We start from the raw sequence: 23,124 nt of genomic DNA, 5'->3' as shown, positions 1-23,124 counted from the left end.
TTCTTGATTAATCAATTACCATCCTCGCCTAAAAATGATCAAAAATTGGTGACAATTGCTTCTAATAATTTCTTATATTTCAGTCAATTAATTGTTGAAGCTCTATTACCTTCTTATTGGTAGCATTAAATGCAGGGTTGTTGTATTTTAGACTGGATACGTTTTAGTTAGGTGTACCTGATAATGTGGCTAATGAGTGTAGTTTGTGAGAGATGTGCTCATGTTCAATGTGAAACTTAATATAGAGGAATTAGAAACTCTTCTATCTGGTGTCAATTCATGCAGCATGAATTGACACCAGATAGAAAAGAGCAAGAAGTGTCTCAGCTTTCTTTTAGCCAGCACTATAAAAGGCTGAGACAACTCTTGTACCTAATTACCTGATCTGTTTAATGTATGTTTGCTGCAGGGGTTGTATTTATTTCTTTTCACTTAAGCAATCAACAAAATATTTAAATAAATATATTTGCCTAAGGGTTCCCAAAATTTTGCACACAGCACAACTGTATCCGTTACTGCATTGACGTGAATCACAACTCTTGGGCTGAAATCAGATTCAACAATAAAGATTTGCTCAGTAGATTTTTTTTTTGACTTGTCATGGCAGGAAATGCACAGCTGTCATTAAAACATTAATGATGTTATTAATTGTTATTGTTATTAATTAGACCTGCACTTTTTCTGTTATGACATCTCTGGCATATGACAATGTCTTTCATTAAGAGAGGCCATCACACATTAAAACTGTAATCTCAAGAGCTCGGTCACAGTCAAGGCTGACAAATGAAGTCAATACGGAAAGGCCAAAAACTGAAATTCCTCCAAAGGCCACTTGAGGCTGGCTCCAAGGACGAGTCAATCCCCAGAGACTCCCATGTTAAAATGCCCAGGTGAAATTTTATATAGCCCACCCATTTAAATTTTATTAAGGCTTAAAGTTTCTAATTAAGGCTTGAAGTCACTAATTAGCTGGTATGGGCGTGTGTGCTCACCATACCTGGCTTGTTAGCTTAGCTCAGTACCTAGCTAATTAGCCACCAAAATGAATTAGCCTTGGGTTAGCCTTCGAGTAAAATGCCCAGCTGTGCGAACAATGTTAACCGGATCGTATGTTTACAACAGGTATTAATCCGACTTGCACCGAAGTCTCGGCTCCACACACGCCCAACTTCTTGACACGTTTTAGGATTAGCCGTGAGTTAGGCGGAGTCAGGCACTGTCAAGATGGTGACGACAGTGCAGCTCACTCTGAGGCTGTGGTCGAAAAGTTAAAAAAATCGCTTTTCCTTGCTGCTTTTCCTTGAATTTGATGGAAACTTCATGAGGTCAAGATGTTAGAGTTAGGAGAATTCATGAGTATATAGGAAAAGGCTGACTGACTCACTCACTTACACTAGGCTTTTTTAAACCAACTTTATTTATAACACATGGATGATAAATACTCTTTTCCTAACCAGTCACTAAAATAATAATTTAATGAAAATCAGTAACTTAGTAAGGGGCTAGTATAAATTCTATTCTATATAATAAGTATATAGAGTTTCTTTCCATAGATGTTTTGGCCTTTTTTATACATTTGATAAGATTCATTTTTTTATTGGGGAATTTAGTAAAACAACATGTTTATAGTATTGTTATGATGATGACAATGATGTTGTTAACTAGAAATATTCAATATGCTTAATTTCCTTGATAACTCCTACCTGGACAGATTTGAAAGCGAGAAGATTTACATGTATGCATTTGGAGCTCAGCTACTCATATAATGATGTCTGTAAGTTTTGGATCATGTCACAAGCATAAAACAGGTGCTCTACATTCTACACTTACATGGGTCTGCTGTGGTGAAACTACAATGGTGCATCACTGTAAAGGAATTGTGGGATGCCATTATCTCCTTTCCTTTCATAAAGGAAGGTCCAGTGTATCCTAAAAAATAACATGCTAAAGGAGATAAGATAGCAAGCATTGGAATACCTTTCCTTAGCATTTAGAGACTTAGACCAGCTCTTACCATGGCTGCCACTTAGATACTTATGGGTCATTTCACTCAGTTTAAAACCTTCCTAAGCAAAAAATACTTTTCATCTGCAGCTTGAATTTAAAAAAGCGCTCTTCAGAAACGTATGGGTGCAGTCACACAGATTACATCCATCTTTATATACAGTCCATGGTGGTAGTAAGGGTAGTGCTCAACAACAGAACAAACATGTAATGTAGTGTCCTAGATGGCTGCATGTGTATTTGCAAAACTGGGTATTGCAAGACTATTGGGCACACTATTTTAACAGTGTTTAGGCTAGAAGTTCTCCCGTGTTTTTCCAGTTGTTGTGGGTGTGACTGAGTGAAGTATTGCTCAAATATTAAAAACGTGTATATGACCAGTCTCACTTCTAGACTATACTTTCAAAGTATGAGGAGTGGCCCTTGCCTTTCTGTTGGAAAGCTAGAATAACATTTATGCATGTTGTTTAGTAAAGCTTTTGAAAACATGAAGAAAGTTACCATGTCATTAGTGAGTGATGGGTGCATATACTGTTTCTTGGTGTCAGAGGTGAGAACAGTTTGAGATTTTAAAGGTCCCCAAATGAGCAGCAGACAAGCCAGCTTCAGGAGAACTTTGCAGTTTCCTTGCTTTGGACAAATCTGAACTTACAAGGAATGTGCTGGAGCTCTGGATGGCCCCTGCAACACCAAATCAGGGGGTAGGGTTAAACAAAGTCAGGTAGATATGTTGGCAAATAACCTTATTTGTTGTTCCCCATCAGTTGATAAGATATTTTAGCTGTTAAATAATATGTTGAGACAGGTGGTTATAAGTAATACCTTATACTCTACAGGCATTTTGTACACAAGACCTGGCACAAGTGTGTGTGTTTGTCTGTTGACAAACGGCAGGACTTCTATGTCGCATAATTAGTAATAAACCAATATCAGTTGACCTAGCTTCAGTGTTGATCTGCCAGCATTTATCATGCATGTTGGGGCTGACTGTTCTTTACAAGGTGTTTAATTTATTGCCTGACCTTTCATAAGAAGAGCTGGCAGTTGCTGTGTAACTTAAGTAATATCACTTTGCTTGTTTACAAATATTTCTGGGCTGAAAAAGTAAGTATGTGTAGTTTTATTGCAACGCATATTTTATTACTCTGTACTTGTTTAAGTGCAGAGGGCAGCACCCTGAAAACATTGCCCTACATCTCACTCACTGGTATCTTCTAGTATCTTCAGGAACTACTTGATAACATGTTCCAGTACTGTTAAGAAAAGACAATCATATATCAAAGGTTACATTTTCTGATAAAGGTTCAGTCAGCTGAACTAGGCTTGCCTAGTCTTGTTTTCAGTTTACTTGGACTATATGGAATGAATCAAAAACTTGGTGGCAGCTTTAGCCAAATTCATCTGGAATACATCTTTTCATCTGAGGTTAACTTGAAATAGCTGATAGTCTTTGGGAATGTCAAGTTATACAGCATGCAGAATGAAATCTGCAAATAATCAGCGCATAATCTATTTTTGCCATAGTCCTAGCTCCTTTGGAAGCCCAGTTCAGGATTTTACAGAATGACATGTTACCATAAAATAAGTGATGGACATTTGGTGATGTTTTTATAAAACTAAATGACCATCACACAAGCAGCCAAATTAGGCATAGTTATTGACCCCAGCCCCCACCAGAAACACAAAAGTTCCTGTCCATTTTTGGCACTGACTGATTCACCAACATGTCCACTCTTAAAAAGTAATAGTCGTGTAACAGCAGCATTATGGTTTACAAGGAAGATGTTCCAGTGACACCCTTTGGTTGCTAGATGACATTACATATTTTGGGCTTTTGTTTGCTCATAAAAAACATCTACAGATGGGTGACAAAGGAAAAAACAACCAAACCAAGGTTTTGGGCTGCCACAAACCGCCAGAACAGCTTCCTTCCCTCTGATTCTATAAGTCTTTGGAACTTGACTTGAGGGATGAACATAATTCTTCCAAAAGATACGCCGTCATTTGGTGTTTTGATGATGGTTTTGGAGAGCACTGTCTAACACACAGGTTCAAAGGTGTTCAAATCGGTTGCGATCTGGTGACTCTTAAAGCATTAACATATAAATTCACATTGTATTCATACTCATCAAACCATTCAGTGACCCCTCTTGCCCCATGGATGAGGGCATTGTCATCCTGTTTCTCCACTTATTTTTCCTTTAATTTTTCACTCATCTGTATGTCACAGGGAGATTCTGCCACAGATTCAACAATACTCAGATGGATTTTAACTTTATCTTTAAACAGTAAACCATGTTTTTGAGACACATGCATCGATAGATATATTATGTAAACCAATAACATACAAATATCTTGCCAAGATTATAACATACAGTTTCATTTTCACTTCATTTTATTTTCTTACAAAGAATTAAACATAGGATTTTCATTCAACCTGTTAAAAATGTTTAACTCTCAGTAACTGTTAATGCACTCGTATTGTGGTTTATTAACATAAGACATCTATAATTGGTTGCCAATGTACATGCAGAGACATGTAAGGAGTGTATTTGGGGAAAATAAAGGACTGTTGCAAAATGCTTTCCAGTAAACAATAGACTTTATTTCACACCATCATCAAACACAAACAGAAAAATTAGACTTGCAGCACATAGGGTATACAGGTTGTTATTTTTGCTGCTGTAATACATTATTATAGTCATTCACAATTCATAATTTTCAACTGAACAAGGTATTTAATGTTCACTGAGAGTGCATTTACTTTTTAGATAAAGTTGAACATGTTTTTAATATTTGTACCTTTTGTTTAGATAATAGTTTAGCCATTCAATTAGTAGCATTTCAGGCTTTTAGCTTACTGGTGAAGGTGGAATCAAAGATTAATCTCCAGTTTTGTTCCCTTTACTTTTACATAAGACCTGTAGTCTGCAGGAGCCTGCTGCAGATAGTCAGTAACAGTGTATTTAAATGCATTCACTTCAGATCTGAAAATATCCAGAATGTAGTTAATCAGGCTATTTATAGACTCAGTGTTCACAGCTGTGTTTGCATACTTGGACATTGTTTTCATTAAGCTTACATGTTTATCATAGAAAGCATTAATGTAGACAGCAATGGCATCAAGTACATCTGACTTTAGGGTGTTGTCAACAAAGTCCTGAGCTTTGTCAACAAAGAATTTTAGGGTGTCACCCAGTTCATCCAGGAAAATGTCTAAACTCTCCAGATGCTTCAAATAATCCACAATGGGGTTAGACATAGTCTTCACTCTGTCCCTAATCTGGTCAGTTAATTTGGCTATAGCCATGACATCCCCAACGGGCATTGTGACCTGAATTTTACTGACCATGCCAAGCATGACATTTAAAGCATATTCTACATTAACAGCCACTAGCTTCAATGCCTTCTCGAGCATAGTAGTAATGCTGGTCATGGTATTATTGAGCACCTCAATGAGAGTGGTCATCTTGTCAGAGCCAGGCAGTTTGACCCGGGTCTCTCTGAGAAACTTGATTGCTGCATTCAAGAAAACCTGTACAGTCTTCTGGTACTGAACAACAGTGTTCCTAAAGAGGATAGACACCTGGCTCATATGTGGGGCGTGGTTGTTTGCAATGTTGTGGGCCTCCTCAGTATATAAAATGATAATGTTCTTCAACTGAGCAGCATGCCTGAACAGTTGGTATTTCTCAGCAAAGCTAGACAAGCAAGATGTGATGGCAGGAATTTTTTCCTGCAATCCTTGGATCATGATGTCTGGGGCATCCATGTTAATGGTCATCTTAAGATTAATTTTATTTGCATCCTTGGCAGAGGCTCTGATAGTGAAAATATCCACATCCTTCCCAGGATCAGACTGTTTGAAAAAAAGAATAGAAAATTAGATGTAAAATTATTGATAATTGTAAATGTACAAACATAACAATAATATCAGATCCTTACAGCATAGCGACCATAAAGCCTGGCATTCAACTGTGATGGAGCCCTGCCATGAAGCTGAAGACCCAGGAGGCCAGTAGATGGAATAGAAATTGTAGCACTGATTCCATCTTTGCGGACAGCATAACGTAAGTTCACATCAGTGAAGGCAGGGCTGGTTATGTCCATATTTAGTGTGAGACGGGAGTCACTGTAGAAACGGGCAGGAATGTGTCAGTTCTCTGTAGTAAAGCAGGCAACTTTACACAAAAACAATTCTGAATATCTTTCATCATATATTGTCTTTTCCTGGAATATGAGTAAAATGTTACCTCAGTGTATGGGAAAGAATGTGCTGAATGTCCATGGTCAAATCGCAATGGGTGAAAACACCCTTTCCAGTAAGGCTTAGGCCACCATGTTCAAAGTTTATGGTAATGGAAGCTGTTGAAGCACATTGATTTTAGTTAGACTTTATAATAATGCTCTTTATTTAAGATACAAAACTAGATTCTGTGAAAAGAATAACTTACAGTCCAGGTCATATTCCAAGGAGACAATGACAGAGGCGGCAGAGGACTTAAAGGTGACTATGAAGACAGGAGCGTTGCCCTCTATTTCTGCTGCCAGGTTTGTGGTGTACAGTGGGCTCACAAACTTAGCATTGGTAGAGATCTTCTGCTTGGCAGCTGTCACTTCAGCAACAGTTTTCTCAGACATGGTGAGTTCACCCAGGCTGCTTGGCTGAGAGATATCAACCTCAATATCAGCCGTCAAAGATGACATTGTTGCCAAGTCAATGGTTACCTTGGTGATGTGCCTCCCGTTGGTGTTGAAATTGAACATGTTTGCCTCGTTGTTGCAAGTATATTTCAGCACTGCATACACACGTCTCAAGGAGGCTTCAACAGCAATATTCTCATTTACGTCCAAGCCAATGAGTTTGTTGGTGCCATAGTTAAGTTTGGCATCGGCAATAATCTTGGAGGTAAAGCGTAGGCCATCATTATTCAGATACTGATTAATCTCATTATCAAGGACTCCCAAAACTAGATAGTCCTCAAGCACAGTACCATCCATGTTTACTCTGGTGGATGACTCCATGGAAATGTACTCAAAGGTTCCCTCCAGCTTCAGACTTTGGTCAGCCTCAGCCTTTCCAATAGCCTTGATCATTGGGATGTTGAAATCAGCCCTCATCCTCAAGGTGGAGACAGCATTTGCTTTGGTTTTAGTGTCTGCAACAAAATTTTGGTTTGCTTCCAGACTGAGTATAGGCAGGGCAATCTTTGCATTAGTAGCCACAGAGACTGTAGGTTCAAATATTTCAGTACTCATACTGATGGTGCTGTCATGAGTGCCTTCAATGTGACGATTTTCAAGGGACAGGGAATTGGCCAACTTGATTCCTCTCTTGGTGGTCAGGCTGGTGGTGCCATCCAGTTTGGCTTGTAGACCCTCAAACACAGAGGCTGTGGTAGCTCCCAGACGGAACACAAGATCATCTTCAGCATTCAGTCCAGCATTGACATTCAGATTGAAAATGGCAGACTTGAAGGACAGTTCTGTGATCAGGTTACCCACAGAGGGAATCTGGAACAGACCCATCATATCGACAAATGGGGCTGCTTGGCTTTTTTGATAAACAATCTTGGCATCCACATCAACAGTCTGTTCAGTTGTAGTCAAAATGTGTTTCAGCCCAGTTTGGTCATACAAGTCAAGATCACTAATGGCTGGGGTACGGAAGTCAATAAATGGAACATCAATCTCAGGAATGCTGATGGGCTTAGCCAGGAAATCAAGGTTTGCTTCTCCTTCTAAAGCAGTAAGAATGGCAGCCTCCTTCTCATTGTTCTCTACAGTGAAGTTCCAGAACAGTTTGTACTGATTAAGACGGGCTAGAGCGACTGTGTTGATGTATTGTTTGTCAGGTCTGAAGGTTGCAGAGTAATCATTCTGCAGATCAATTTTGGCTGTAAGAGCATCATTGAAATTGACTTTGGTGTTTCCTTTATTCTGAAAGATGAACGCAGCCTCTCTGGGACGGACAACAACATCGATCATATTGTATAAGGGTCCATTGATTATACCAAGTAGATCTGTGTTCTGGGTTGCCTTCAGCTCAAGCTTCATGTCATGCAGATTGACATTTACTGATCCCACTAAAAGGCTGTTTTTGATTGTGGAGCATTCTGTTTCAGAACGAACATCAAACTTGAAATAGTTGAAGGTGACAAAGTCAGCACTCAAGGTCTGTCTCATCTTCAAAAGGAATGTATCTGTGTCACTATTGAAGGTCAACTTGAATATATTCGGATTGACTGTGACTTGCAGGTCACTCTTGTGTGTACTTTCTTGAGAGTTGAACATGGTTGTACCCTGGTTTCCAACAGTTATGGTAATAGATGTACCTGTCTGACGAGCCACACATTTTTGTGTCACAGATGCCTCACTGGTGAGGTCCATGATAGGGAGGTTGAGCACATGTTTATAGGAAGTGTCAATAGTCGTAGATAAACCACCATTGGTTGCTAAGAAAGCTTCATGTAAAAGTTCAGCATTATAAGATGCTGTGGTGGCCTTAACTGTGGTCTTGGCTGAGGCCTGGGCTGAGAATTCAGTAAATTTCACAGATGCATGGTGGTCCACTGTGAGAAAATTGTGAGTGATCTTAAGGGTCTCAGATGCAATCAGATGATGACCCTTGGGAAGAGCAACGCGAGCAGTGGAATCCAGATTGAAGTTAAGGATTTCAAAGCTAAGTGATGTCCCTTGGGAAGTCAGAAAAGCTGTCATTTGGGGAGTCTCATCTCCGTTCAGAGAGGTTTGGACTTCAGCGGCATTCCTAATAGTGTAGATGGGGGTGTTGACTTTCATCTCGCAACTCAGTTTGCCAAAGCCTGGAATCCTGATCTCACTGGGAATGACTGGCAGCTTAAATGCTGGGAGTTGGAGAGTCTTAACAAATTTCTCTGATGGAAAATGAGGCAGAGTGGGAAAGGAGAACTCGGGTACAGAAATGGCAGGAAGTGAAAATTCAGGGACAGCAGGAATGTAGTCCATAGTCAGGTCTCCAAACAAAGCACGCATATCAAACATCTTCATCTCAAAGTTGAGAATGAAATCAAGCAAGTCAATGATTCTCTGCTTAATGTTATTAGTTGAGATAGTAGTGGCTTCCACTGTATGGAATCCCAAGATAGTAAACTCAGGGATGTCCAGCTGTGTTGGAATTTCAAACTGGTGAAGATTATCCATGCTTAATGTCATGGAAGGCACAACAAGATCAGTGAAAGGAATTGTGAAAGGTGGTATGTTCAAATTGGCTTTCTTTAGTTGTGTAATAAGACCCTCAATGATCTGCAATAGCTCTCTAAATATTTTTTGTTCAGGTGCCACTGTCATGATCATCTCAACCATATTGGTGAACATGTCAGTAGCAAAAGTTAGAAATTCAGTATAGCACCTACTTGCCAACTGCAGATAAGATGTAATTTCAGCATTAACATCCAGGTTTGACATTTCCTGCTTTACAATGTCAGCAAATCCCCTCAGAATATTAAACACAATCTGGTCAATTACTTCCTGAGCAGTTTTCATAATTTCTCTCAGGTGTTCCATAGAGCCTCTAATAGTGGATATGACAAAGTTGGCAAAATCTCTCATTGCCCCAAATTTCTGGGGTATTTCAAGAATCCTGATCAGTTCATTGAGGTAAGATGTATACTCAAGAATGATTTGATTGGCATTATCCACAAAGTCATTGTAATTCAGTGAGTTAAGCCTTTGTACAATTGTTTCAATGTACATATTCAGATGTTGAATTATATCCTTGGCCTCAGTTGATTTCAAGTAGTTGATAGCACCCTGGAAGACTTGCATGAATTTGGTAGGTATGTCTGCATCCCTCACCATCATGACTAAAGCATTGATGGCTTCCTCAATTCTAAACTTCTTGATGAGCTCCACGGCCTTTTCCAGGACAGCTTGAACCTTTTTGTCAGCCTCAAACTTTACAATTATCTCTCTCATCTTGGCATAGAATGTGTCGATCTGACCTAGGATGTCAAGGTCCTGAATCATTTCCCTAATGTAATGTGTTATATCAGTGAGAATGTCTGTGGGAATCTGACTAACTAGTTCCTCAATGTGAGCTTTGAAGTTGATCGATGAAATATACTTCTTCAGCTCACGAGTAAATTTCTGCATGTCAAAGGTCTCAATTACTCCTTTCATATCACTCATGATTGTTTGTAGTTTAGCCTTGATTTCGTACTTGGCATCAATGTCATGCAGGAATGCAATGCTGCTGTCCTTCAGTTTTTCCAAGTCAATCTGCTGGACCATCTCTCTTATGGTATCAATCACATACACGACCATAGCCCTGATGTCATACTCCTCATTAAAGGCATTCAGAAGTTGCTGGATATTCTGAATGAGGGTTTCAGGGACGGTGCCACTAACAATAATCTCCTTCATCATACCAGCAAAGTGTTGGATGTAAACGGTGAGATCAGCCAGCAGTTTTTCAACAGCAACCTTCAGGTTTCTCAAAGAGGCCTCCACATCCTCCTTGGAGATAGTATATTCTTGGGTAAAATCACTGAGATACTGGTTCAGTTGATTTACCTTGCCTTCTATATTAAGTTGAGAAACAAAGTCATTTATATGCTTGGGGAGAGCCTCAAATTTAGCCATTATCTCCTTGTTGTTGATGTAGTCTTGCACTGTCTCAGAAATATGCACAACAAAGCCCTTGATGCTTTCCAAGAAAGCAGAAAGATTTTCAATTATAGGAATCTGAATGATGTGACTGTTTGTACTCTTGTCATACTTGAGGAAGCTAGAGATGGTGAATTCCTGGTTGTCTGTGGAGTCGGTGTTGAGGACGCTTGTGAGGATGGTGCCAGAAAGCTCAATTCCAGTTCTCTCAGCAGTATTGTAAACACTCATGTCCTGATTGAAGGCATGCTCATTCATTTTGGACTTCATTCTAAAAGTAGTCTTCTGCTCTTGGAATGACAGAACAGTGTCCATCTTGTTGTCAAATGTTGTCTCAAGGGAAAAACCATTATCTAGAAGCTGCATGACTGATGCTCTGCACTCATGTGAACTAGCAAAAGCCAGGGGTTGTGCTTTAAGGAGGAACTTGCCATAGAGCTGGGCACTGTGCTTTCCATACATGGTGATATCTCCATCAGCATTAAAGATGGCATCAAGGTTGAAATCAAAAGGAACAATGCTGCAATGGATGGTGTGATCAAAGCGCATTGCCTGTGAGTTGAAACGGGCATCATTGGTGATCCTGGCAGCAAGACCGACAACTTCAAGCTCGGTGTTGTGGTTCATGTGAGTTCCCAAGAGTTTTCCAGTGGTGCTGCATTTTGCATTAGTAGTCATATCGGCATAATTTACCTGATAGGTGTGTTTGATCTCTTCCTCGCCATAGATAGCTTTCAGGCTTCCAGTCAGGTCCATCTTGTAAAACTCTGCCTGCAGCTGAGCCTCGTTAATGAAGTTGGCAGCCAGAACTTTCAGGTTGTTGTTAACATTTGCAGAAGCAGTGTAGGGTTTAAGGTCGATGGTGATATCATGAGCATAAGTGGCATACTCAATTGCTGTGGCTTCAGCCTTTGAGTTAAAGTCAAGGCTAGAAAGAGTAATGATAAGAGTGTTGGCATTGTCAACCTTGATGTTCTGCATTGCAGCCTTGTTGGTAATGGATAAAGTAGCTCTTGAAGTGTCAAGCCCAGCATTGAAAGTGTTTTCTAGGGACAGGGGGCTCTGCAGGGTGGTTGTTCCACTTGTGGTCAACCCGTCCTTGTTCATCCTCAGGGTTGTCTTGTGATTAGCCTCATTCTCAAGAAGCTTCATTGAGGCATCACTGTTTACAGCCAGACCATTGGCATCAAGAGAGGCAGTCAGCAGAGAGTAAACCCGGTTTTCAGAGTGGTCTGCATTTGTCTCCATCCTCATGACGACTTCACCGGCACCAGCAGAGGCTTCAACCTGGTTGCGGATCTTCATGCCAACAGCAAGGGCATTTGAATCACTTTTCAGTAACAGCTTGCTGTCTTTGAAGTAAAGCTCAACAACATGTGTCAAGACATTTTCAAAGGCATTAGTGTTGGACACAACTGAGAATTCACCATTGGCAAGGGATGCTGTAAATGTGTTTTGGCCCCTAACAATTGTTGAGTCAACCTGAACAGTAGAATCAATCTTTGCCTCTGGCCTGAATGGGAAGATGGTAAATGACTGGGTTGAAATGGTCTTGCCGTACATAGGTCCAGCTTTGAATATTCCCTTAAAGTTGTTACCAGCAGAGATTTCTTCAGTATTGATTCCTGTCATACCTGTGTGCTCCAGTGCAAAATTGAGACCAAATGGACTTGTTGCTTCAATTTTGCTGTTTGAGCTCAAATTGATTTTGTCAGTGATTGTTGCATGCTCCATGATGCTAACACTGGCTTCAATGAATTGATGGGCCAAAGAGCTTTTAAAATGGGCCTTAATGGAATCAGTGGTGTCCAGCATTCCTGAGCCTGAATCAAACAAAAGAAGAAAATATGCATAGTGTGATTCATTCACAATATACTACCAGAAATATACACAATCCACTATTTTAGTGTAGTTTTATCATAGATAAAGCATTGTGACTAAAATGACACCTTGTTTCAAATCAGTGGGATTATTAAACTGTAACAGAGAAATGTCCCACCAAGAGTGAAGAAAATGTCCTTGTAAGCATTAGTTAAATAAAATAATTTAACAAATTTTGACTTCCTGAATGACTTTTGCTCTGAAATACCTTCAATCTTTATCGAAAGGATTTCAAGTGGGGAGGTTCCTTTCACATCAAACTTCGCTGAGTAGCTTGGAGTTTGCACAACATCTTTGCCAGCGGCCATTGAGGCCTCCATGTCATACAGGTTGCTCCTCATCAGAGTTGAAAACTCAGCTTTGCCAAAAAGAGGAATAGACAGAGTAAGGCTCTCAGGGACAACAATCTCTGGGATGGGGATCTCCATGGAGATGATCTTCAGTCCAAACTGGGGTAGAGACACACTTGGTGTGGTCAAAGCTGGTGGCAAGTTAAGCTCCTCTGTTGACTTTCCTCCAAGAGGGAGAGGGATAGCAATGGTGAAGTGCTCATTGTTGAAGTAGTAAACAGCCTTTGCCTCACTGTTAGAAAAACAAAGGTAAAATACATTTATGTTTTTGGAAAATACGTAGATAATTTACTGGTTTACCATGGAGTTCATCACACTTACGTATTCAGGAACAGTGTCTCTGGCAGGGAAATCTCAGGCATATCAGGTAGTCTGAAGTTCTGAATGTAAGGGAACTCAGCACCATATTTTTCCATGTAGTTGTTTGCTGCCTACAACAAGACAAGCAATGTTTTATGCAAGCTTCAAGTTTTAACAAAGATAACCTGAACCATTAAATCCAAGACTCATACCTCCACAAACTTCTTGAAGATGTGATGGACTTTCATGTCGGTCTGCCCAACCTGCATGTCAAGAAGTTCGTTGCCATAATTCTGAAATATGTCAGCGTTTGGCAAGATGGTGGTCTCAGTGTTCACATTAGACTTGAGCTCAACCTCAATCTTGTTGGAATCTGCAACAAGAGAGATGAATGAAACTTATGTACTCTAAACACAATAAAATGTTGCATTTTTTCTTAAGCAAATGGAAGGTTTGCAATGAAAAGGTTATGGCTTTCATGACTGATAACAAATATTTAAAATGGTCATTCTGTCTCATTAAGTCTCCCCTCAAATGGAGTTACCTTTATATGGCCAACAGTGTCAGGTGATTTGTTTTGGGCCGCATATTTGGGTTCCAAATTTTAACCATGTTTCTTATGGTGTTACATGTTTCTACAATTAGAATGTGACCTAGGTTTTTATGCACCTGTCTAAGAAGTATTGACTATGAAATTAATTGTTATATAATATTATGAAAAAGGGTAAAACACATTACCGTATTTCAGTTCAATTTTCTGCTCAGATGTGGTGTCCATGAACTTGATTTCACTCTTGAACTCCATTTCCAATTCTTCATCACGCTTCATGTTAGCTGTGACAGTGGCATCGGTATTGATTGATGGGACAAGAAGCTGGACTTGCAGCATACCTTCCTTCATGGCCTTCAGACTGAAAGATGTATCAGTTAGTCAGTGTCATCTCAATGATTAGGGTGACATTAATGTTTTGTCATGAGGATTTCTTACTTGGCACGGCCAACCAGGGAGAGCTGAGGGATATTCTTGTTTATGAAGTCCAGAGAGACTGAGTGAGTTCCTTTGCCCTTGGTGTTTCCATCAACAACACCCAGCCTGAGTCCAGCCTCCACATCGTAGTCAGGGATCTGGATGTCAGCAGTGATCACATTCTTCCTTCTGTTATATTTCATGATTGCCCTGGCTTCAGTGGGATCTGCACCTGTTGTTGGCCAACCAAGAGATTAATATTACACAACTCAACTGAACTTCAGAGTGGTTCCAAATTGTGCTAATAATAAGATGGAAAGATTTTCAGCATTGTACTGTACCTTCAGCCCTCAGAATGAACTTCACAGAGTCAACCTTCTGCCGTCCCTCTTCTCCCTCCCTGAGGAGCTCGTATGCAACAGTGGCTGTGTACTCAGTGACTTCACCAGTAGGGTGGAGCTCCATAGCAAATCTATTAAGATTAATTTGATATTTCTCAGTTAAATGATTTTATTTGAGCGACTACTATTTGCCCGTGGTTTAAAAACTCTCACTCACTTGCTGTCTCCAGTGAAGGGGAAGTAGGGGGCTGTATCTTGAGAGAAAGCATCAATGTACTGCAGAGCTGTGCAATATTTCATTCCAGCGAAGACGGGAGTGCACTCATTAACATCCACCTTGTCCATCACCATAGGGGGAATGGTCCTCACCTCTGATCCAGTTACTGCCACCAGGGTGTTTCTAAATGTAACAAAGTTAAAATCTGACTTTCTTATGTTTAAATGTGGAGAGGTTGATCACACATACAAAAAAACTTTGCACTTCAACTACACACAAATTTGGCTAATGTATTTTCATTGTTGCCTTGTAAAATACCGTTGTCCAATTTGTACCTTAGGTTAGCTAATTAACAGTTGCATTACAACCAGTGGTCCAAAGAAGCCTCTGCTTTCATAATATCTGAAAATTCTACTAAGGCTTACGTCATTTTGATGAGCTTTGTAGGCCTCATTGGTGCAGGGATGGTCAGCTTGACATTGTCACGTCCCATGGAGATCTTGGCACTGAGCCCACTCTCATGGAAAATGTTGGTGTGCATCTCTAATCCAGAATTGACATATTCAGGGATGTGGGAGCCAACCTGAGTTACAAACTCAATGCCAGCGGAGGGCATGAAGGTAACTTCGCTCTGTTTAGAACCATGGAGAAATGTCAACAGTTGTGTTGATGCTGCGCAACAGAAAATTTATAGGCAGTATTTAAACACATTTATGGATAATTACCATGTCACGAGCAACCTTAAGTCCACCCTTGATACCAGGGGTGAAAGTACCAGACAGTGCAATCTTCAGAGGAACACCAGTTACAGTAGGCAGGAAGAATTCATTGTCCATGAAGATGTAATGGGCAAAGATTGTGTTGTCAGCATTAGTCATCAAAGCCTTCATTAGCTGTGACAGGAAAAAAAACATAAAACATGGATGTAACTCAATAATAAACAATAATAAATAACTAAATATGTCAAACATTTGTAAAGAAAATAACAGTTTTTTACTTACATCACTAGGGAACATCTTGAACATGCTGTCAATCATCATGGCAGCAGAGTACGCCATCTCCTCCATTTCATTGCTCCTCAGATATCCCAGCTCATTTCCCAGAAGTCTCAGATAAACCATTGCCTCAGGAGACTGTGCAGCATTCAGTTCCTTCACCAGTTTGTTGATGTTGCGTCCAATCTCCCTCATCAAGTTGTGGGATGCCTATGCATATAAATGTCCATACTGTGTTATTAAATTCATGTCCATTTGTAAAAATCCAGCCTCATAATTCCAAAGTAAGATATTTAATCCATGTAATATATGCAAAACAGATTTATCTGAATACCTGTCTCTTCATCCTGTCCTTCTTCATAGCAGGCAGCATATTCTGCAGGATCTCATTGACTCTGAGTGGCATGTTATCAGAGACAAAGTACATTGTCTTCAGGGCAGTGTCAGGGAAGAAGCCATTCTCTCCAAACAGGGCCTCAACAGTTGGCTCAAATCCTTTGCCCTCCATACCGATCTGTTAAGGTAATCATTATTTCAGTAACAAATAAATTTAAAAATGGTTTCAAAGCACAATTTGGATTACATATCTCAGAATGTTTACCTCCATCATGTCAATTTCATAGCCAAATGCTTTCAGAGTCATTTCAAGCATGAGCTCCTTGGGCAGATAGCTGGTACCCTCAAATATCATGTTGCCCTCTACAGATCCAATTTTGTAGTTGCGAGAGAACTTGATGGGGTCCATAATGGGCCCAATCTCATTACCCTGCAGGGCTTCATGAATCCTCTGTCTAAGTCTGTGGGAAAGCCAAAAAAGAAATGTTACAGTTAAACCAGATGGTGCTCAAATCAGGACACCTGTACTCACTATTTAGCGCATCAGGTGAAACGACTAATTAATTCACTTACCCTTGGGTCTCAGGCTCCGTTGAGGACAAAATGTTAGTAATGTGGGAGATGACAAAGCTCTTGACTTGTTTGTCCTGCTCATTGGTCAAGGTATTAGCCAGCTGGGCCACTTCATGTGGCTGGGGGTCCTTCATAAGTACCAGGTAGGCGGCAATACGCTTTTGCATGGGGCTGGTGCTGTCCAAAAGCACTTGCATGAGAACCTCTCTGCTCTGTGATCAAAAGAGGTAGATAAAATCAGTATCAGTAACATTAGCAATAATGATCCAAAGAAGTTGTTAAACCAATAAAGTATTCTGACTTGCCTCCTCAGGGACGGGAGTCAGCCTGTACACTTGGATGGCAGCCTGCTGCACAGCCAGGGAAGCTGCAGGTTGGTTCACACACCGAATCACAGCAGATCTTAGTGCAGGACTAGCAGGTACCACAGCTGGAGCCATGTTTCCAATTACCTGGAATCAAAAGTAATCATAATCCTCATTGGGCAGAATCTAAATTCAGCCTTGCTTTAAGAGGTCATTCCAGTGAGGTCTTTTTTATTTAACTGGCAGTTGTGACACATTTCCTCAAACAACCCCCCTTTCAAATGTATATTATGCTTTCCCTGCCTTTTATTATACCAAATGGCAGTTTCTACTGAGCATTCATTTCTTCTTCATTGTTTCTCTCCTCAGTCTGGGTGTAATGCTTTACCTTTCCTTCATTTGGGTTAAATGACCACCAAACAATGGACTCTTCTTTACCTAATTTTTGTATGTCAAGTATGAGTATGAAACAGTATTTTTAGTTTTTAAGTATTTTTTAAATGTCTTTAATGCTGACAAATCCAAGGTCAGTGTGCTTTTGTCAATTAACAGTGTCTGAGGGACTGAAGTGCATAGCTAATACATACCCAAACATACAGAATTAACACTTTAACAGAAAATGCATATTATGGAAATAAGAATTTTGTAATTTTGGTTGTATACTTTACATGGAGTCAAAGTATGTGCTTCTGTTTATTAATCTTGTCATTAATTTCCATTTTGAACCACAGGGTGAGAAACCTACCCTCAGTGTCATGAAAGTGTTGTCCTTGTCACCAGAACAATCACCCAGCTGGGCAGCCATAAACTCAGCCACAGAGTGAATCTCAGGGATCAGTTTTCCTTCAGCTTTGTAAAACCTATAGAAGAGAAAATGGAGAAAAAAATCAGTTGAGCTAAAACATTATTTAGCCATTCTTCTGTGTGGAATCAAGTGTGGTTTTACTTCACTCACCTCTTGATAACATTGCTCAGGGCATACATGATGGGCTTGCTGGACTTGTATTTGGCCATCTCAAGCATGTCATTGATCAGGAGGGCAGAGGGATTGGACATGAGTCCCAAAGCAAAAACAGCAGCATCAACCTCGAGTGAAGAGCTTTCTAAAGTCCTGAGAATCTGCATGATAGCACTGCTGCACTCAGGGGTTCCACACTGCACCAGAACCTGGTAGGTCAGGACACGGGACACAGCAATAGCCTCAGGAATAGCGGGACTCAGGGTCTCAGTCTTCATTCCACGGAACATGGTGACAAGCTTGTGGAAGAGGTGGGCCCTCCTCTCACCCTCGGTCTCGGTCAGATCTGCCAGTTCTCTTAGGAGGTTCAGACCTGCATCTTTATCCTGGACAGCACTCTTGTCCTCAACAGCCTCCATGTGAAGACCCTTGACAACGTCACCTATGATACATAAGAAAAAGTTTGGGATTCAGTTCTGTTGCATTTTTAGTACCTGTAATGAAAATGTTAAGAAGTTAGGAAAAGTTAAGAAAAGGAGCTTACTGTGGTGAAAGACTCTGTCATTGTGAGGAGAAACCTGAACCAGAGTCAGCTCCTGCTTCCCAATATTGGTAACTCCATATTCCTCCCTGTGAAGAGGCAACACAGGGTCAAAAGTAGTCATAGGTTAAGTGTAGAAACCTTTGATAAGACATCAGTAGATGTACATACATAATAGAGAATGGTATAGAGTGCAACATTAAGTCTGACTTACTTATGTGAGAAGGGAATGAGGATGTGGTTCTCAGTGCAGGACCCAGAGGTCATGTGTTTCTTCTCATTGTCAAATTTGTAGTTGCAGGTCTGGGAGCTTCTGACCAGCTGAGCAAGAGGGTAGTGCTGAAAGACAAGGAATTCAGCTAACCTATGATTTTGACAACCTTGTTGATTCTAAAGGTGCTGTTGTGGTTTGCTTTTTCACCACACTGCAGAGAGATTACATATGCTCCAAACAGAATTAGGACAGTGATGTAAATACTTATGCCAAAGAGGTTATGTTTTCATCTGTGTCTGTTTGTTGGTTTATTTGCCAGCAGGATTACTTAAAAAGTACAGAACTGATTTGCACTGAAGCCAATGTTGGAATGGGGTATGCTCTAGGGAAGTACAACTTAAATGTTACTTGGGGCTAGGTTAAAGAGGTGGATTTGGGAATTTATTTTATCACTTCCCTTAACATTGCGAGATAGGGTATTTTTCGTGTGTTGAGTGTTTTGCTTGGATGTCTTACCATGCCAGAGATAAATGCCAGGGGGCTGGTGTGATCTCTCAGTGGGACAAATTTGTCACACCTGGACAGATCCCTGGTAAGGCTTATGTCGGTTGCTATGTCATCTCTAGTGTTGATGGAGTAATGGGTCTTGCACATTCCATGGATAGTGGGCTAAAATGGGTGTGAACAGAGATATGGATATCATTTCATTGAATGTGCATTCTTTTCTGTGAGGAACTGAGAAGTATATTATTTTAAAAAACTTTAGATATCCATTCTTAAGTGTACGCTTATAAGTAAAACACTTACCATGTTCTTGTTCTTGTCTTCTTCCACCAGAGGTACAGCCAGGGCAGATATGATACCCCTCTTTACATTCAGGATGGTTGTTGTCTCACCATCCTCGGGGTATAGTTTCACATTGTACACACCCTCAACCACAACCTTCAGAGGATACCTAAAAGACAATGTGAGAGTTTCGTGATTAAGTCTTTTATCTAATGTGTTTCTTTGCAAAATTTGTCTTCATGCAACAGAATGTAATGAAACCTACCTCTCCATTTCAGCAGCAAAGGCGTCAGATCTGGCAGCAAGAGCGAACACAGGGTTGCCCTCTGCGTCCATGTCGACCACCTCACTCAGGCTACAGCCAGTGGTGTGGACAATGAAACTGCAAGTCTTAGGTACTTCAATTTCAACCTGTTTTAAAACATTATTTTAGTTTCTCCCTACTTGATATAGCTTTGAAAAAAAAAACATATACATTAAATTGACTTAAGAGAAAGTAGAAAAATGAAATTTAGCTGTTAAAGCACAGTGGCATGTACCTTGCAAGTGGCTTTAGGTCCATTCCTGAGATGTGAAGCACCATTGATAACATTCAAAGACTCAGCTTCGTACAGGTATTCATACTTGTGGTTGGATTTGTACCTTAGGTTTACTTTTAGAGAAGTAAAGTTTTAAATTAGAGATGTGCAATAAGTATGGTATAATAAAACAATAGCTTGCAATAACAACACAACCTTTATTAAAACTACTAAAGGAATATGACACCACACTTTTGGGGAAAAGTATAATATATGTGTGTGTTTAATTAACAAAAAATACTGAACTTACAGAGGCAGGATGCATGCACTTCTTGGGCATCTGTAAAAAAAATTATAAGATAATTAGATGAAAATAATTTTTTCAAAAGAAACAAGATGGAAATAAAAAATACTTACAACTCAAGGTAAGTGTGACAAGGAACAGGGAAAGGCAAAGCTTTGAGTCCCTCATGATGGGCTCGCTGCGACTCTCTCCGTTGAGCTCCTTAGGTGAGTACTCAGATGAGACTCCTTCACATACTCCAAATAGGCCTTTTATACCAAAGGTTTTCCCTATGAATGGAGGTTGGAATTACATACAGCACTGGCCTGGCTCCAAAGTCCACTCTATTTGTGTGTGTGGAGGGACAAAGGCAACTAGTTTCATAAAGCTTTCCGTCAATATGATTATCAGGTTTTAGAATTTGTGTTGAAAGGTCTAAAACACATTTGAGTAGCATTCTGCATAAGAATATTTAAAGTTACAACTAAACAGAAGTGCTTTACTTTAGGTATAACAGTGCAATTCACATCACTAATTCTGAGTATACAATATCAGATTGTAATATAACACCAGTAATATACAGTTCATGTGTGACTTTCTTAATACTTATAGGTTTTTCAAACGTCTCACTACAGTGAATGCTAAAGAGATACAATCATATAGGTTTATGTCAAAACTGCCCCCATACCAGCACATCTCTATCAACTACTAAGTCAGGGTATATGTTTTTCATCACTTGTATGACAATATTATACATTATATATTATACAGTTCAATAATATGATGGCTGTTAATAGTTTCAATGTTAAATGCCAATCTTTATAATCAACAGCCAAGATCAAAGATTTAAAATATTACCAAAATGTTTAGTTTCTTGGTTTTACTTGGTGTGTGAGGTTTAGAAACATACATTGCATAATCCATACTGTTAAAATGGTTATTCAAAAGCACAACCCAGGAACTGTGGGGTTGTGCACTCTAGCTATTGATAAGGAGAGTACAACTGATCCTGAACAGGCCGTTATCAAGCATCTTGTCTAAGGAGCATTGGACTACAGTCTCTGTTTGCTGTGTAGGCATGATCTTGCAGACATTAATTTATGTTTTACATTCTCTGCCCAGGCTATTTGCTTTGGAAAAAATACCCTTGACTTGAGGCCATACAAAACAAAAAAAAGCTAAACTCATCTTGAAGCATATCTATTGCAGAAATATCAAAAATATACAAAACATGACCCAAGTCCTTTGAAACTATTGCTTAGACAAAAAGGAAAGAAATCCTGTTACTAAGTAAAAGATAATTAGCAATTTAAAATCCAAAGGTTTTAAACAAATTCTGTTATGTTTACTTTGATCGATGGGATCCTGCAAAAAACATGGAGTGACATTAATTTTGGTTATACCACATAACAGCTTTTCTGTGTTTTTGTTTCATCTGCACCTATCTTACTGGGTGGGGCTAAGTTGCAAAACGTTGATATCATGTACTCTTATGTACCAGTTAAGATCTAACAACATTTGAATCGAAATGTGCTGACGGTTCTCCTGAAGATGGAAAACTGATCACAGTGAAGAAAAGCCTTTATTTAGTCGAGTATAATGGTTAAAACACCAACCAGTTTTATCAGGGCAGAGACAGCAAAACCGATTGTACTGCATCACCTCGTTGCTCTGCCTAAGAGCATCTGAAGAACATTCTTTCTTTTCTTTAATCTTTGTTGCTTATTCAGTCATGAGAATTTATTATTATAGTCCAGTACTGTACTTGAGATTAGAAAATCAAATCTTCAGGGGCTTTAAGAATGATACGCTCAGATTATATTACTATCAGTGTTCACCAAATTTTTTTTATAATCCCCAAATGACTAAATATAGTCAAAGATAAGTCTATAGTAAGATGCACCTTTTTTGCATTTACACAAACATGCAGAATGTGTTCAAACATGCTTGATAAACAGCAACAGGCAGGACTGAATAAATCTGATTAGACTGCTTGCTACATCCTCAAGTTGATCTAGAGGAGAGGCAAGTACAATAAAACTAGAAGAAGGATTCAATAAGTCATTTTGCTCAAGTTTTCAATCTTTATTGATTTTGAAGCATAATTTAACTTCAGGGAGAGCCCAGTACAAATTTAAATAACAAACAAAACAACCCTTACTAGATACAAAACCACAATACTAGCACTACCACAAAAGAAAGGGTTACAGTACTAAACTTAGCAACACACAAAAATAGGAGAAAAAATGATTGAACCAAAACTGCAGCTCTCCCCTACAGAGCTTCCTCACAAGGTTTACAAATTAGCCAAAAACCAATAGCTCAAAGTAGAGAAAGTAACTGAAATTTAACAAATCTAAATCTGACCTCAATGAATATAACATAAAACAATTCAGTTTTTCCCTCATCAATATACACTTAATACCCTATAATGACAAAGTGAAAACAGACTTTTAGAAATCTTTGCAAATTTATTGAAGAGGAAAACTGAAATATCACATTGACATATGTTTTCAGACCCTTTGCTATGACACTTGAAATTTAGCTCTAGTGCCTCCCATTTCTCTAGTAAAACATCTAAGAGATGTTTCTACACCTTGATGGGAGTCCACCTGTGGTTAATTCAGTTGATTGGACATGTTTTACAAAGGCTCACGCCTGTTTTTTATAAAAGGTCTCACAGGTGACAATGCATATCAAAGCAAAAACGAAGCCATGCAGTCAAGGGAACTGCCTGCAGAAGAGAGAGAGGATTGTGTTTAGGCACAGATCTGAGGAAAACCTTTATAGTGTATGCATATATGGTATAGTGAAACTTTGCAAAGGCTGTTATGTAGCATGAATTAGTGTTGCAGTTGATTTGTAGATATAGAAAATTGTGGCTCATGTGAGCTACTGTATATTTAGAT

At 39.5% G+C, this 23,124-nt stretch overlaps 1 protein-coding gene across 1 annotated transcript; it reads right to left on the bottom strand.

The window, feature by feature from the left end:
• Positions 1 to 4,634: 4,634 nt before the first annotated feature.
• Positions 4,635 to 21,247, bottom strand: LOC130160761 (apolipoprotein B-100-like). The gene is made up of 27 exons (XM_056363462.1): positions 21,217 to 21,247; positions 19,954 to 20,066; positions 19,680 to 19,825; positions 19,436 to 19,583; positions 19,145 to 19,297; positions 18,629 to 18,753; positions 18,418 to 18,503; positions 17,871 to 18,315; positions 17,661 to 17,775; positions 16,916 to 17,062; positions 16,611 to 16,822; positions 16,303 to 16,498; positions 16,036 to 16,215; positions 15,708 to 15,911; positions 15,432 to 15,599; positions 15,132 to 15,337; positions 14,707 to 14,889; positions 14,490 to 14,620; positions 14,170 to 14,380; positions 13,920 to 14,092; positions 13,394 to 13,554; positions 13,203 to 13,312; positions 12,740 to 13,113; positions 6,459 to 12,473; positions 6,258 to 6,369; positions 5,950 to 6,136; positions 4,635 to 5,863 (listed from the first exon to the last, which is right to left on the bottom strand). Exons 1-27 carry the CDS (start codon positions 21,245 to 21,247, stop codon positions 4,880 to 4,882), a joined length of 11,316 nt encoding a protein of 3,771 aa, XP_056219437.1. The 3' UTR covers positions 4,635 to 4,879.
• Positions 21,248 to 23,124: the final 1,877 nt, after the last annotated feature.

Source organism: Seriola aureovittata, chromosome 19, assembly GCF_021018895.1.
Source record: "Seriola aureovittata isolate HTS-2021-v1 ecotype China chromosome 19, ASM2101889v1, whole genome shotgun sequence".
NCBI lineage: Eukaryota > Metazoa > Chordata > Actinopteri > Carangiformes > Carangidae > Seriola > Seriola aureovittata.
This window is presented reverse-complemented; position numbering and strand designations above follow the sequence as displayed.

What these genes read in the sequence shown, in the direction of transcription:
- LOC130160761 (XM_056363462.1), bottom strand. Translation starts at nt 21,247, where the DNA reads ATGCTTGATAACGGCCTGTTCAGGATCAGTT. An exon ending in TCAAGATGTTCCCTAGTGAT is followed by an intron (nt 15,600 to 15,707) that starts GTAAGTAAAAAA and finishes TTCCTGTCACAG; the next exon opens with CTAATGAAGGCTTTGATGAC. An exon ending in ATTCTTTCCCATACACTGAG is followed by an intron (nt 6,137 to 6,257) that starts GTAACATTTTAC and finishes CCGTTTCTACAG; the next exon opens with TGACTCCCGTCTCACACTAA.